The sequence below is a fragment of the Lipomyces oligophaga genome, assembly GCF_038497815.1.
Source record: "Lipomyces oligophaga strain CBS 7107 unplaced genomic scaffold V1516scaffold_10, whole genome shotgun sequence".
NCBI lineage: Eukaryota > Fungi > Ascomycota > Lipomycetes > Lipomycetales > Lipomycetaceae > Lipomyces > [Lipomyces] oligophaga.
In genome coordinates this window covers 303,016-316,787 of record NW_027117794.1, presented here as the reverse complement: position 1 = coordinate 316,787, position 13,772 = coordinate 303,016, and the positions used below count along the sequence as shown (strand labels likewise).

Here is a 13,772-nt window from a genome sequence, read left to right as displayed (position 1 = left end):
ACTCACGTGGACAATTCCGTGTGACTGCGAGGCGTTTGAAGAAAGTTACCCGTCTCGCTCGAGGACACTCGTCCTTTAGCGGAATGCATCTCGCCCTTTATTCCTACTTAGAATAGTAGTTTGTGTTCGATTTCCTGTAATTATTTGTTTTGTTCAATTGCTTGTCATTTATCAGTGTTTGTATATTTCGTTTTGATTTACGATGGCTGGACGTAAGTGATGCTTTTACTGTTCCACAGCTCGGATTTAGTTACGGTCAGGCGGTCAGTTGCAGTCGGTCTCGCCCTGATCATCATCCAGTGACCCCATATTCTATTCTTGAGTTAACATTTACAATTTGCAGTTCGTTTTCTTGACTTAGTCAAACCATTCTTGCCAATTCTTCCTGAAGTTGCGGCGCCGGAGCGTAAGGTATGTGCAATTGCGGTTACTCTTAAACGTTAAAGGCCGACTTTGTTCATTCATATCAGCTCCATACTAACGTGCTGTCTGCTAGGTTGCGTTCGAGCAACGTCTTATGTGGACGGGAGTGACATTACTGATTTTTCTTGTTATGAGTGAGATTCCGTATGTTTTGTTTTTGCTTTTATTCAGAAAAGTGAATGCATTACTGACTGAATGTCTCGCTACAGTCTCTATGGTATAGTCTCGTCTGATAGCTCTGATCCTTTGTAAGTGACATTATTCTTCTCTCCAAGTTTTGGTGCTCATTGACTTTCAGGTTCTGGCTTCGAATGATGCTTGCCAGTAATCGCGGTACTTTGATGGAACTTGGTATTTCACCAATCATTTCCTCTGGCATGGTTTTCCAGGTATGTGTCATGGTAGAAATATGCAAAACAAACTAATTTTTTGTTCAGCTTCTTGGCGGAACACATATTATTGACGTCAATCTTGATTTGAAGAGTGACCGTGAACTTTATCAAACTGCTCAGAAGCGTATGTTAAAATATTGATAGTCGAATTGTCTGGTGTTATATTAATTATTCGGTCTCTAGTTCTTGCTATTATTCTTTCAATCGGTCAGGCTACTGTCTATGTTTTGACTGGCATGTATGGCCCGCCTAAAGAGCTTGGCGCCGGCGTTTGCCTGCTTCTTATTCTGCAACTTGTCCTTGCTGGCGTCGTTGTCATTCTTCTCGATGAGCTTCTTCAAAAAGGCTATGGCCTTGGCTCTGGAATTTCTCTTTTCATTGCTACCAATATTTGTGAACAGATTGTTTGGAAGGCCTTTTCACCAACTACAGTAAACACTGGACGAGGAAATGAATTTGAAGGTGCTGTTGTCGGTATGGTCCACTTACTCTTTACTCGCAAGGATAAACGACGCGCATTGAAAGAGGCTTTTTATAGACAGAATCTGCCCAATATGATGCAACTTATTTCTACTGTCATTGTATTTTTTGTGGTTGTTTACTTGCAGGGATTCCGTGTTGAAATTCCTGTAAAGTCTACGCGGGCTCGTGGACCTTACGGTTCGTACCCTGTGCGTCTCTTCTATACCAGCAACTTGCCCATTATGCTTCAGTCTGCGCTTACCTCAAATGTGTTTATCATTAGCCAGATTCTGTTCAATCGATTCCCTGATACACTTTTGGTACGTTTACTTGGTGTTTGGGAGGCTAAGTCAGGCAGCGCACAGTTACATGCGGTATCTGGTATAGCCTATTACATGCAGCCGCCAATGAATTTGACCGATGCTATGGTTGATCCCATCAAGACCGTTGTTTATGTCACATTTATTTTAACTGCCTGCGCAGTTTTTTCCAAGACTTGGATTGAAATCTCCGGTTCGAGTCCGCGCGATGTTGCAAAGCAGCTTAAGGACCAAGGTTTGGTTATTGCAGGCCACCGAGAACAATCGATGTACAAAGAGCTTAAGAAAATCATTCCCACTGCTGCTGCCTTTGGTGGTGCCTGCATTGGTGCACTTTCTGTGACTTCCGATCTACTGGGAACGCTCGGTAGCGGAACCGCAATTTTACTCGCCGTTACTACAATCTACGGATACTTTGAAATCGCAGCAAAGGAAGGCGGAGCTGTTCCTGGTATGGCTGACCTTATGTAACACTGAAGAGATACATATTTATATTTTATTGATTATGTGTTCAATTCTTTGGTAGTGCACAGATGAATTGCTAATCTGAACTATGAATTTCCATAGTTCGGACCTGTAATTGTAAAATTAAAATCAGATAGATGTTTTTGTTTTTCCAAATACATATTAATGTTATATGAATGAAGTGATTGAGTATAATATTTTCCTGTTCTTCTGATACGGTTCTGGCCGAAGTACTAGTACTTGCTCTCTGTAAATGTGCTGATCGAACATTATTGGACTGCATTCAGATTTATTCTAGAAATCTGAGAGAAAAAAAAGGTCCTACCCGGATTCGAACCGGGGTTAGCGGAATCAGAATCCGCTGTGATAACCAGCTACACTATAGAACCCATAACTTAAAATAATTAGGAATACACTACTCATAAAGCAGAAACATCCAAAAATTTGAGCTAACTTTTTTCAGTTTGGATCGGCTTAAATGAGATATAGTGTTCTTCCGTCTTTGTGTAAAATGTTAAATTATTATTCAAACCACTTGTCATTTGTATTTTGAACTATAAGAGAGTTATATTTAAACGAGGTACAATTAGATACGAGGCTGATAGACATGCTTTCGCAAGAATTTTAACAAGTGAACTCACACGGTCGAGAGCCTTTCTAATAGGCCTCTATGCTGTACGATAAGTACGACAACAGCAGGGTTATCTCAAGTGACTACTTTAAAAGTTGAACTCAAGCAGAAATAATTACTAGGAAACTGAAATATACCAACAGACCCGTCTCAAATGATACCCAGCGAAGAAGAATATTTTGCAGCATCTCTTCATCTATTTAATTCAAATGCTGATGTCAGATTGAAGAAGTAAGTTTTAGCGCAAGAAATGTCGCCTGCTTTCACCTCAGGACATAACCGGATAGTCGCTGTGGTTTTAAGGTTGCAGAAGTTTGATTATATTTGAGGGTAGAATCTACGAAAAAAAATCTGTTTTTTTGTTGTTCTATAGGAAGCGAGACGCTATTAGTATTCGGAGCCTAAATTGGCTTAGATCTCTAGTAGAACCTAACTGCTGTAGAGCATTTAACTTTAATACTAATGTGCGTATCTGCTTCGGACAGTCTTTCCTGCTTTCGACTAAAGACTAAAATTGTACGTTTGCGCCCTCTACAGTTTCACAGCCTCTGAATATAAAAGTCAAAATGGAATTGTATCCTTCATTACGAGATCCTATGAAATATGGAGCCATAGTCAATCTTGCGATATCAGCATAATATCCGAAGAGCTACCAATACCATGTTGGCAATACATTCGACATATATATAAACCCAACATATAATTTAATCTAGCCAATAATAAAATTAGCAAATTTATCGAATGATGATTAGCTGACTTAGTCGATACTTATCCTTACCTTCTTAATATGGTAAGGATATGTACTCCCTTGCTATGTTCCTTTTCGAGTACTATCGTTATCAATTTATAAATTATTATGTTAATGGTTGGTCGATTAAATGTAAGCAACTGCCACTATTGCATCTCGTTATTTCATATGGCAAAATAATTTGATTATGCAGCAAAAAATTTTGGGAACGACGATACAATTTCAATTTTAGCAAGAAATTGTGTTCAGAATTTAATTGATATTGGAAAGTAGAGATAAATCACTGAGATTACTTAAGATTAATAAACAGCAATTTCTGAAAAACGTCATTTTTGGATGTAATTGGACATGACAGGAATCCTCAGTTAAAAGTCTACGCACTCAGTAATTATTATCACAAAACTTTCAATCTGTTCTACTGGAGTGAAGAAAAATTTACAGATTCTCGCCATGAAGATTTCCGCAGCCTTAGTTTTAAAATTCAAATTTATGAATATCGATATTTATTGTATCCGCAACAAGTATGCGAACGAATTTGTAATAATGCAATTCTAAACCTTCACATTCCTTGTTCTCTTTCACAAGAATAGTTCTCACTACACGAAGAAATCTTATAATGACTAATATATTACTCATCTGGGAGTTTTGTTGGGAGTTTCAATAAGTCTCACCTTGTCCCAATTGCTCCCAGAGCAGGTAATTGCCGACTAGAGTCGAATATTCAGATTGATTCTGAATCGAAGTTTATAACGACACAACACTAAATAAGGAAACGATCACTGCTATTGAAATATCCGAAATTAAACCTCAAACAAATATGAATAAAATTGAAACCAAGCTACGGAAACCAAAACCTGTGCTGTAGCCTAAACCATCCTATAACTCCACTGCAGCTACCAGAGAGCTGCTACCGCGTGTTCATCAATATGAAACGCAAGACCTTGATTAGTCTAGCATCAAAAATTCACAAACAAAAATATATGCTCAAATTCAAATACAAGGAGTAGCTGCAATATGTAATATAATAAGTCCTCATTCGCCTAGATACAAGTGCCATTGAACCAAAGAAGTAATTCGCCAAATAAAACGCCGGAAAGGGAAAGAGATTTCGAGCAAACAAAAACAGTAGCAAAAAAGGAACGCTTTAAAACCAGATGTATCTTTTGATCAGGTCATATATAATTTAATAGATTACCTGTAGATCGATATTGAACTCACACAGCCTCAGCGAAATATGTGGGTCGCAAGAAAGAACGAGGAAGCGTATATGTTGACTGGAAATATTCCACGATGCAATAGAAATAGGAAAAGAGAGACCAGAACTGCCAAAGAAAAAAATATGCATGAAATGGAAAAGACCCATACTGTCATTTAACTATGGCTAGTAATTCCACTTCGAGAATAAACTTGCCCTCTTTGTATTTCTCTGTTTGCTCATAAGCGTGTTCATATTTCCAACCAACGCAAGTTCCACAGTGCCGACAGCAAATGTCCCGAACTGTATGTTCTCCCGTTGTCATTTGCCGATCTTCAGGTTTCGACTCAGTAACATTAACACTGTCAAGAAATAGAAGGTGAGCAAGCGAATTTGATATGGTGATATAACTCTAGTCAGATTAGAGATCCATGATACATACACTTTCTCGAATAAATAGGCCTTTCCATGTTGACCTCTGAATGACTGAATTGCAAATATTAGAAAAGTGGAAACCAGAATGCAGAATCTTGCATACGCACCCGAGAGATAATGTCGGTGTAGTTGGACAGATGTGTATTACACACCTTGCAACCATATATGCGGTTGTCATCTAAGTAGACGTTGTATTTAAGACCCATTTTGCCCTAGAAGGCCATGAACTTGGATGGGAGCCAAAACAGAAACAGAAACAGAATTACTGGCACGCACGTTAGACGGTAGATATTGAGCAAGCGTAAGGGGGAAGCGAGCCAGCGAGCGGGAAGAGTGGGATTACCTTCGACTTTATGGCCATTCCACTGTTGGAACCGTCGGGAAGTCAGAGGATCAGAGACAGGTAACTAGCTCACTGGTGGAAGGAGACGGGGTTGGTAGAACCTTGTCACAGGACTCGCTGGCTAGTTAAGACGTTTAGATCCGGGATAGCTTCGTATTGAGTAGTCAGCCTGTAAAGACAGAAATTATTGAAATTGAGATCAAAATATCGCAGGATCTGGTAGAATTAAAAAATTGAGAAATGTAGACTCATTGAATCTACAAGACCATTACTATGCAATTTTTTGGGTGTCCTGTTTAATCTATTTGGGAATACCAAATACTTCTACACCGAATGTTATAAATTCTCGACTTTGGAGCATAGTCGTTTAAACACAATTCCTATTGCAAAGAATTCATTATTAATAACCAACTACAACTTATTTATTATTTCCAACCGATATCTGCTGCCCTCTCTTCTATAAAATATTGGTCTCTGGAGCCACCTCGATAGTAAATTACCCGGAAGCCAGTACACACATATGTAAAGCCACCCAATCGCCGCCACCTTATCGAACTTTGTGCCTTCAAACTGGAAATGCTAGTGATTTGATCTCTAGCTAGCTACCTTCGAGATAGTAAAGTACGCAAAATAAGGTCTCTGAGCTTCGTGCTGACTGACTGCGGTGCTGAATTGAATTAATCGAGGACTAATCGGTTTTTGGCAATTGCGTTGCAGCTGTATTTTGTTAAACCGTCATTGCCTAACCAAAAATTGCCTGTGTTTCGATATATATTTGCATACCTATGCCTGAGTTGCTTGCTTAGATTTATCGACTCTAGTACCTTTCGCATAATGATCAGCCAGGTTTCTGACGTTGCTCTCGTGAGACATGGTGAACATACTATCGGCTCGCTTCACATCACGACCCACCATCTGATCTTTCACGCGGAGGCATCTTCTGAACCACCAAAGATACACCAAACTTCTCATCTGCATCATCGTCCCTCGGTTCCCAAAGAAGTATGGGTTGCATATCCCATCATGGCATATGTCGAGCACCGACCATATTCGCCTTTTACAGGCTTTTCAACTATAAGAATACGTTGTCGGGATTTTAATTTTTTGGCCTTTGAATTTCAGAGCGAATCAGAGTCGAAAGAAGTGTTTGACACTTTACAATCTCTCACTTGTGTTTGTAAGTCTTCATTTTCCTCAAAGATAAAAATTAAATGTTTTCTGACGCATTCTAGCTTCGGTAGAAAACTTATACGCTTTCTATTACCACCCAAGCGGTTCATCTGAGGAAAGCAAAGTGAATACTTGGAATATCTACGATCCAGTTACTGAATTCCAGCGAATGGGAGTTGGTTCTACTGCAAGTGGATGGAGGTTCACAGATATCAACAAGACTTATCAATTCTGTCCCACATACCCTTCATTACTTGTTGTACCTACAACAATCTCAGACACAGTTCTTGCATATGCAGGTAAATATCGGTCCAAAGCGCGGATTCCGACGTTATCATATGTGCACAAACTCAACAATTGCACAATCACGAGGTGCGCGCAGCCCCTGGTCGGGTTGAAGCAGCATCGCTCCCCTCAAGATGAGCAGTTCATTAGTAGCATTTTTGCCTCTAATCGAGTTCCAAACACCTTTGGAGCGACGCAACAAAATCTGATTGTTGACGCACGTCCAACCACCAATGCTATTGCACAAACTGCTCTTGGTGCTGGATCCGAAAATATGGAGAACTATAAGTTTGCAAGAAAAGTGTATTTAGGAATTGACAATATCCATGTCATGCGAGATTCTCTGAATAAGATTTATGAGGCGTTACGAGATAGTGATATTACACCTTTACCGCCAAATCGCGAGTTATTGTATAAAAGTAACTGGTTAAAACACATATCAACAATTATGGAAGGAGCAGTTTTGATGGGTCGTCGGATCCATTTGTATCATTCACATGTGCTTGTTCATTGTTCTGACGGATGGGATCGTACAGCGCAGCTATCATCGTTAGCGCAGATCTTTCTCGACCCCTACTTTCGCACGTTAGATGGATTTATGATCTTGGTTGAGAAAGAATGGCTTTCGTTTGGCCATCGTTTTGCAGAGCGCTGCGGTCATTTATCCTCTGAGAAATCATTTGTGCAACTTTCCGAAAAGGTTAATGGTGGACAAATGAGTACCGCGGAAAAAGCTATATCGAGTTTTATGTCGGCAGCGAAATCTGCAGTTGAAAAAGCTGGCAATTATAGCGGCGGCGGCTACAGTAGCGGACCTGGAACTGGCACTACCACTCCTTCCCATGGGGCTGGCTTAAAATACACGGCACCGATATTCCATCAGTTTTTGGACTGCGTGTATCAACTCCTGAGACAGTTTCCGACGCGTTTCGAGTATAATGAGCGGTTTCTTCGACGCATGCTATATCATTTAAATTCATGTCAGTACGGTAACTTTCTGTATAACAATGAGAAGGAACGATTGGATGCACGCGTGAAAGAACGGACGCATAGTATCTGGGACTACTTTATTGTTCGCCGGAAGGAGTTTATTAATCATAAGTATAACCCAGATGAAGCCGAGGAAGTAATATTTCCTGATCCAAAGAGTATTAGATGGTGGCACGAGATATTTGGTAGAACGGAGAAAGAGATGTCGATTGTAACGCTTGATGGAATAGGTTCAAGTGCAACTGCAGCGGCGACAGTACAGAGAAGACGACAGCAGGTGGCCTCCGACGCCGATATGCATGCTAGGGGCTTGCGAGGCCAAAAGCAACAACCTTCCAATTCAAGTAAGCGGCTTCAACGGCCGCTACAGGAAGAATCATATTCAGGACATGTAAGCTTCAATTCCAGGTCGCAATCTCAAAGTTCGTCGCCGAGTTCGAGTGGGCTGCCGTCAGCATATGGGGCAAGTTCGTGGACGTCTGATCGGCTCCCAAATGGATCGGCTCCCACGTATGCTGATTCACTGAAAGAGACAGCATCTGCAACATTGGCTAGCTGGGCTTCCTCGATTGCTGAAGCATCAAATGCATGGGCCGCGGCCGCTACTCCGTATATTGTTTCTTCCTATGCGGATGCTTACGAAGAAGGTGAGAAACGTCCAACGTCTAAACCTCTACCTCAGCCCACTGCTGTTACGGATTCAGGATCCAAAATAATTCAGAGTGATGCCGCTGAAGCTACACTGCAGGATGTTTGGGCGACGCCCGAGCAATCCAAGATTAGAAATTTCTCAGAAGAGAAACCTGTAGAGTTGCAGACCGAGATGGAGGATGGCGGAGAAAACTCGGAAACTATCAAGCATGAGCCATTACCTGTGTCGTTTCTGTCACGATCTACGGATCCTAAGGATTCAAGTCTGAGGCCCTTACAAGTTTCTCGGATGGACGCTGGAATCGATAGTGATACTGAGTTCGCAGATGAAATGAAGTTCTCTGATCGAGACGAACAAGACCTCATGAGGCAAGTCGACGGAATGACGATCGATCCGTTGATTGAGTATTCGCTGTCGCATAGTGGAGTCGATGACCATGAGTATATTCCTGAAACCGAGTGAATAGATATAATTGTATATTTTTGCCATTTTATACTACTGCTGCATTTCGACGAATTGGAGCTTTTACTTAATTTCTTAATCCAAAAGTGGAACTTGATTGATAATAAACATAAACTCCTAAACTTTACCGCGATACTGATTATGATGTACACTATTTTTTCCAAATCTACTGTCGTTTCTTGTTTGCACCTTTGTGGTGGTCATGGTGAGAAGACTGATGATTGTGCGTATCGACACCTGAAGCAGTTGCTGTAGCAGCTTCATCGATCAGAACAGACTGTTCTTTCTTTTCCTCAAGCTGATAACGTCTCAATTCCTCTTCATCTTGGACTTCAGCCCAATATTGACCCAATTGTAAACCCAGGACTCCCACTAGGGTGAAGGCAATGATGACCTGGCTGGCTGCTAGCACGTTGATTCCAGTTTTCTCATCGACGTCTCCCCAATCACCCGACAACGCGGACAAAAATCCTTGGCGGATATTGGCGAGATATATGATAAGTCCTGCCATGTAGAGTACGAGCGAACCACCATCAAACAGCTTATTAGACTCGGACGGCTTGTAAAGTTTCATCATAAATCCTATCAACCCGAGCCCGACTATGATGTGAAACGCATTTCGTAGCAACGGCGGCTCGGTGGCTAGTAGTGCATAGTGTGCTCTCGATGCATCAAAAGCGGACTCCGCAGGATTCTGCGTCCATAATGTGGTGTAGTCATATCTCCAGTTGACAAAGAGGGCACCGAGGAAGAACGAAGTTGCTATCAGATTTGAAATTAGAATTTCACGACGTGTAAGCAGGAGAATAATAATTACCGCATAGAATAACAGATGTCGAAAAACTTCTGCTCTGAGTAGGCATTGCAGAAATGGTAGCTGAACTAGGTATACGAAATATTAAAAATGGATCGACTATTGATTTAAATGACAAAATCTGTTGTAGATAATAATAAAGCGTAGCAAATTTATGCTAAGGTTGGTACGCCGCAGATGGTAGATCTTCACAAAACATATTTCTGCCCTGTGAGATCGACGTCCAGCAAACTACGAGCACAAAGGCAATTAAAAGCAACTAGTGAACAAGATAGATGTGCTTTACAATACAAACTACTAAAGTTATTTCATTACGCCAGATGTACTAATCAAACCCACTTGTCTTGCTGACCGCGGAACTACTTCTACTTTGAACAGAACCCACAAGTACCCATGTCGAGCTTTTCAAACGGACCTTCCTTGGGGAAGATATCGAAATCAAAAATATCTGCAGGAATTCCGATCGTTGTGCACGAGTTGGGCACATCGACAACAGATGCAAGATGAGCTTCAACGGGCGCTGCTGACAAAAGCAGATAGATTTGCTCCCCAGAGTATCCAAACTGCTTGAAGTACTCAATTAACTGCAGGCAGGCCTGACGAAAAGCGACGTGGGCGTCAAGAAAGTGCTGCTTGCCTTGCTCATCAACAGATATGCCCTCGAACGTAAGATAGCGCGCGGGACTGTAGTGAACGTCGACTGGCCCAGGAAGATACATAGGGTAGGTCATAGCAAAATCTTTAACACCATTCTTGATCACCGAGGTCTTAAATGTAATAATTCCTCCCATCTCTATTGCACCGCAAAATGAAATTTCACCGTCACCCTGCGAGAAATGCAAATCGCCAACTGAGAGTCCGGCACCTTTGACAAACACGGGCAGATACGCCTTCGAACCTCGTGACAAGTTTTTGATATCTGCATTACCACCATGTTCGCGAGGAGGAATGGTTCGCACTCCTTCCTTTGCAACATTTGCATACGCTTCAGTAGAGATTGTATCGCCTGCATAAGTGCCATGCTCCTGGGGAAGCCGGGCGACCTGAAGCTCGGATTTAATCTCGACATGGTGATCGAAAAGCTCTTTCTCGCGCTTATTCCACTTGGCAAGTAGCTCTGGAGATGGCATAGTACCCAGAATACCTGGATGAATCAAACCGGGGAACTTGACATGAGGAATATGACGAGACGTAGCAAAGATTCCATCGAAATCCCAAACGGCCTTGATTGCCTCGGGATAATAAGCATCCAAAAGTGAGGGTCCCTGAGTCTTGTCCAAAACACCAGTGTATCCCCATGGTCTATCCGGGAAAGGCTGGATGTCCTGGATCTCGACGCAAAGAACGTCCCCTGGCTCAGCTCCTTCAACACCAATTGGACCTGAGAGAAAATGGACTCCATTGAGGTCGAGGTTGCGGATATCATCCGCTGAATCGTTGTTGCCAACCTGACCACCGGTCCAGTCAAAACATTCTACATGAAACACTTCACCTTGTTTGACCGTGGCAGCAAAGGGGATCTCAGGATGCCATCTATTGTGGACGCCGTGATGCTCCCATGGCTTCTTCGACCAGTCGATAGAGATAGCAGTGCGGATTGGACCTGGCAGATTAGAAAGGAAAGACTTGCAAAGTTATAACTAATTTACATACCAATAGCCATTGTAAATTTGATACAGCAAATCAAAGACAGCTAACGAAATAGAAAGTAGTTTAATGAAAGACAGGCAACAGACGAACTAGTAGTTTAGCAGCGATCGGAACTATAATAATATCTAAGTTGAAGCGTAGTTTGCCGTCGGATAAGGCGTTTGTTTAAGATCGATAGCAAGCGGGGAAAAGGCACACTCACACGAGAGCAATTGAACCAATCGCAGAATCGCTCAAACACTGTGGAAGGACCCTCCCGCTGTCCTTGCTCCACTAGCTATAGATCGGGTTGCTCGAGGACGTGTTTTACGATAAACCTTCGTCGGGAAGGAACTGCCAATTCGAGGACTAGCGCCGCACTGTCCAATTGAATATCAGTGAGCTGTTTACTCAATCAGGAAGGCACAGAGTCATCGGTTTGTGACTATATTCAATTGGAGAGAGTTGGAGATAACGATAGTCGATTAGCAACAGAGCTATCGATTGTCTGCTGCTAGCTCACGCAATTGATCGTTTAAATGCTAAAAATTAAATCCAATCGAAATTAAAATAATAGATTAAGTAATCTAGCTTTTTTTTCCGACGAAATTGGCCTATGCATGGGCTAGGAGCGGCACACTCATTTCAGATCTAAATGTCTTCGCCGACCCGTGGCCATCCGATTATTTCACTGCCTCCTCACAAGTTCCTCTTCGTTCGGACCTCCCCTACTCATCGTAAATCGCCAATCTCTTTCGCCCCATTCCTTCCAAATTACCTTGTCTTCTCGCTCCCCACAGCTTTTTCGTTCTCTCCCACTTCTATATTCTCTACATTATTTCTTTTCAAGATGGGAAAACGTACGTACAGGCTCTCCTGGTTCAATTGACCGGGTCGTAGCTACCTATCGTTCCTGTGTAGAAGATTGAGGTACTAACTGTTGGTTCTACAGAAGCTATTCGAACCGCCATCAAGGCCGACCTTAACACTCCGGCGTGGGAACAGCCCCAGCTCCATAATAGATGGCATCCTGATATTCCTTTTTCTGTGCGTGTCCCTCTGATGTGCTTATAGCATTCCGACTGTTTCTATTTCAATTTATATGTTCCATACTAACTCGACATCAGGCTAAGGTTGCTCAAGGTGAGGTCGTCAAGGTAGAGACTCTCGATTGGACTGGTGGTCAAGTCGGTAATAATGATTCTGCCGATGATATCAAGTACTGCGACCTTTCTCGAATTCACTATTTGTCCGGCCCTATCGAGGTTGAAGGTGCAAAGGCGGGAGACGTTCTTGTTGTTGAGATTCAGGATGTTCAACCTCGCGCTGAGCAGCCGTGGGGATACTGCGCTATCTTCGATAAGAACAACGGAGGAGGATTCCTTGATGATCATTACCCCGAATCGGCCAAGGCTATCTGGGATTTTGAGGGCATTTTCTGTTCGTCGCGTCACATTCCAGGTGTTCGTTTCCCTGGCTTGATCCATCCCGGTATTATGGGCTGCAAGCCTTCGAAGGAACTGCTTGACGTATGGAATAAACGCGAGGCAGAGCTTGTTGCTTATCATCATTCGATTGGCACGGAGCGTACTGTGGCAAACTTGCCTAACCCCAGCTATGCATTTGCGGGAGCTGGCGACGAGACCGTCATTGAGGCAGTTAAGAAGGAAGGCGCACGTACTATTCCTCCTCGTGAGCATGGCGGTAATTGCGATATTAAGAATCTGTCGCGCGGATCTAAATCATATTTCCCTGTTTATGTTGATGGAGCCGGTTTGTCGATCGGAGATCTCCATTTCTCCCAGGGTGACGGAGAGATCTCCTTCTGCGGAGCTATCGAAATGGCTGGTGTGATCACTATTAAATGCGAGGTCATCAAGAACGGCATGAAGGACATGAAGATGAAGAACCCCATGTATATTCCTGGTCCGGTCGAACCTCATTTTGGTCCTTCGCGTTATCTTACTTTCGAGGGACTCTCTGTTGACGAGCATGGAAAGCAGCACTACCTCGACGTTAATATTGCCTACAAACAGGCTTGTTTGCAATTTATTGAATACTTCAAGAAATTTGGATACTCGGGTGAGCAGCTCTACATTCTTCTCTCCTGCGCTCCGGTCCAGGGACATCTGGCAGCCATCGTAGATATCCCGAATGCCTGCACCACTCTCGGCGTTCCTGTTGACATCTTTGATTTCGAATGCCTTCCCAAAGAGGGTGGATTTAAGAAAATCATCGAATCGAACTGTGCTTTGACCTCGGGTAACTAAGCTGTTGATTTCAGCTAAGTCCAGTTGTACTGTGTCCAAGTACATCTTGGTGTTTTTGTTGTTTTTGTTGTTTACGTTGTTTGTTT

At 42.5% G+C, this 13,772-nt stretch overlaps 6 protein-coding genes and 1 non-coding gene across 7 annotated transcripts; 3 read left to right on the top strand and 4 right to left on the bottom strand.

The window, feature by feature from the left end:
* The first annotated feature begins 99 nt into the window (after positions 1-99).
* V1516DRAFT_682086 (SecY subunit domain-containing protein) lies at positions 100-2,267 on the top strand. The gene is made up of 7 exons (XM_066923344.1): positions 100-212; positions 344-411; positions 497-567; positions 633-671; positions 722-812; positions 861-939; positions 999-2,267. The coding sequence occupies exons 1-7, from the start codon at positions 203-205 to the stop codon at positions 2,066-2,068; spliced, it is 1,428 nt and encodes a 475-aa protein (XP_066775078.1). The 5' UTR covers positions 100-202; the 3' UTR covers positions 2,069-2,267.
* Positions 2,268-2,378: 111 nt separating this feature from the next.
* On the bottom strand, positions 2,379-2,451 carry V1516DRAFT_t73. Its single transcript has one exon. It is a non-coding gene; the product is annotated as a tRNA-Gln (tRNA).
* A 2,357-nt stretch (positions 2,452-4,808) lies between these two features.
* Positions 4,809-5,277, bottom strand: V1516DRAFT_629895 (Yippee/Mis18; the record flags this gene model as incomplete). The annotated part of the gene is made up of 3 exons (XM_066919909.1): positions 4,809-4,998; positions 5,079-5,122; positions 5,179-5,277. The coding sequence occupies 3 exons, from the start codon at positions 5,275-5,277 to the stop codon at positions 4,809-4,811; spliced, it is 333 nt and encodes a 110-aa protein (XP_066775077.1).
* A 619-nt stretch (positions 5,278-5,896) lies between these two features.
* V1516DRAFT_682078 (protein-tyrosine phosphatase-like protein) lies at positions 5,897-9,161 on the top strand. Its single transcript, XM_066923343.1, has 2 exons — positions 5,897-6,591; positions 6,647-9,161. Exons 1-2 carry the CDS (start codon positions 6,249-6,251, stop codon positions 8,971-8,973), a joined length of 2,670 nt encoding a protein of 889 aa, XP_066775076.1. The 5' UTR covers positions 5,897-6,248; the 3' UTR covers positions 8,974-9,161.
* On the bottom strand, positions 8,947-9,899 carry V1516DRAFT_656919 (Shr3 amino acid permease chaperone). Its single transcript, XM_066920352.1, has 2 exons — positions 9,791-9,899; positions 8,947-9,735 (listed from the first exon to the last, which is right to left on the bottom strand). The coding sequence occupies exons 1-2, from the start codon at positions 9,834-9,836 to the stop codon at positions 9,140-9,142; spliced, it is 642 nt and encodes a 213-aa protein (XP_066775075.1). The 5' UTR covers positions 9,837-9,899; the 3' UTR covers positions 8,947-9,139.
* Positions 9,882-11,734, bottom strand: V1516DRAFT_693574 (Acetamidase/Formamidase). The gene is made up of 2 exons (XM_066923895.1): positions 11,441-11,734; positions 9,882-11,390 (listed from the first exon to the last, which is right to left on the bottom strand). Exons 1-2 carry the CDS (start codon positions 11,448-11,450, stop codon positions 10,153-10,155), a joined length of 1,248 nt encoding a protein of 415 aa, XP_066775074.1. The 5' UTR covers positions 11,451-11,734; the 3' UTR covers positions 9,882-10,152.
* A 532-nt stretch (positions 11,735-12,266) lies between these two features.
* Positions 12,267-13,686, top strand: V1516DRAFT_666785 (Acetamidase/Formamidase; the record flags this gene model as incomplete). Its single annotated transcript, XM_066920769.1, has 3 exons — positions 12,267-12,276; positions 12,369-12,463; positions 12,544-13,686. 3 exons carry the CDS (start codon positions 12,267-12,269, stop codon positions 13,684-13,686), a joined length of 1,248 nt encoding a protein of 415 aa, XP_066775073.1.
* Positions 13,687-13,772: the final 86 nt, after the last annotated feature.

Coding starts and splice junctions, on each gene's coding strand:
- V1516DRAFT_682086 (XM_066923344.1), top strand. Junction 412..496: donor TTGCGGCGCCGGAGCGTAAG/GTATGTGCAATT, acceptor GCTGTCTGCTAG/GTTGCGTTCGAGCAACGTCT. Junction 940..998: donor TTATCAAACTGCTCAGAAGC/GTATGTTAAAAT, acceptor TTCGGTCTCTAG/TTCTTGCTATTATTCTTTCA.
- V1516DRAFT_682078 (XM_066923343.1), top strand. CDS start 6,249: ATGATCAGCCAGGTTTCTGACGTTGCTCTCGTGAGACATGGTGAACAT. Junction 6,592..6,646: donor ACAATCTCTCACTTGTGTTT/GTAAGTCTTCAT, acceptor GACGCATTCTAG/CTTCGGTAGAAAACTTATAC.
- V1516DRAFT_656919 (XM_066920352.1), bottom strand. CDS start 9,836: ATGCCTACTCAGAGCAGAAGTTTTTCGACATCTGTTATTCTATGCG. Junction 9,736..9,790: donor GACATCTGTTATTCTATGCG/GTAATTATTATT, acceptor CAAATCTGATAG/CAACTTCGTTCTTCCTCGGT.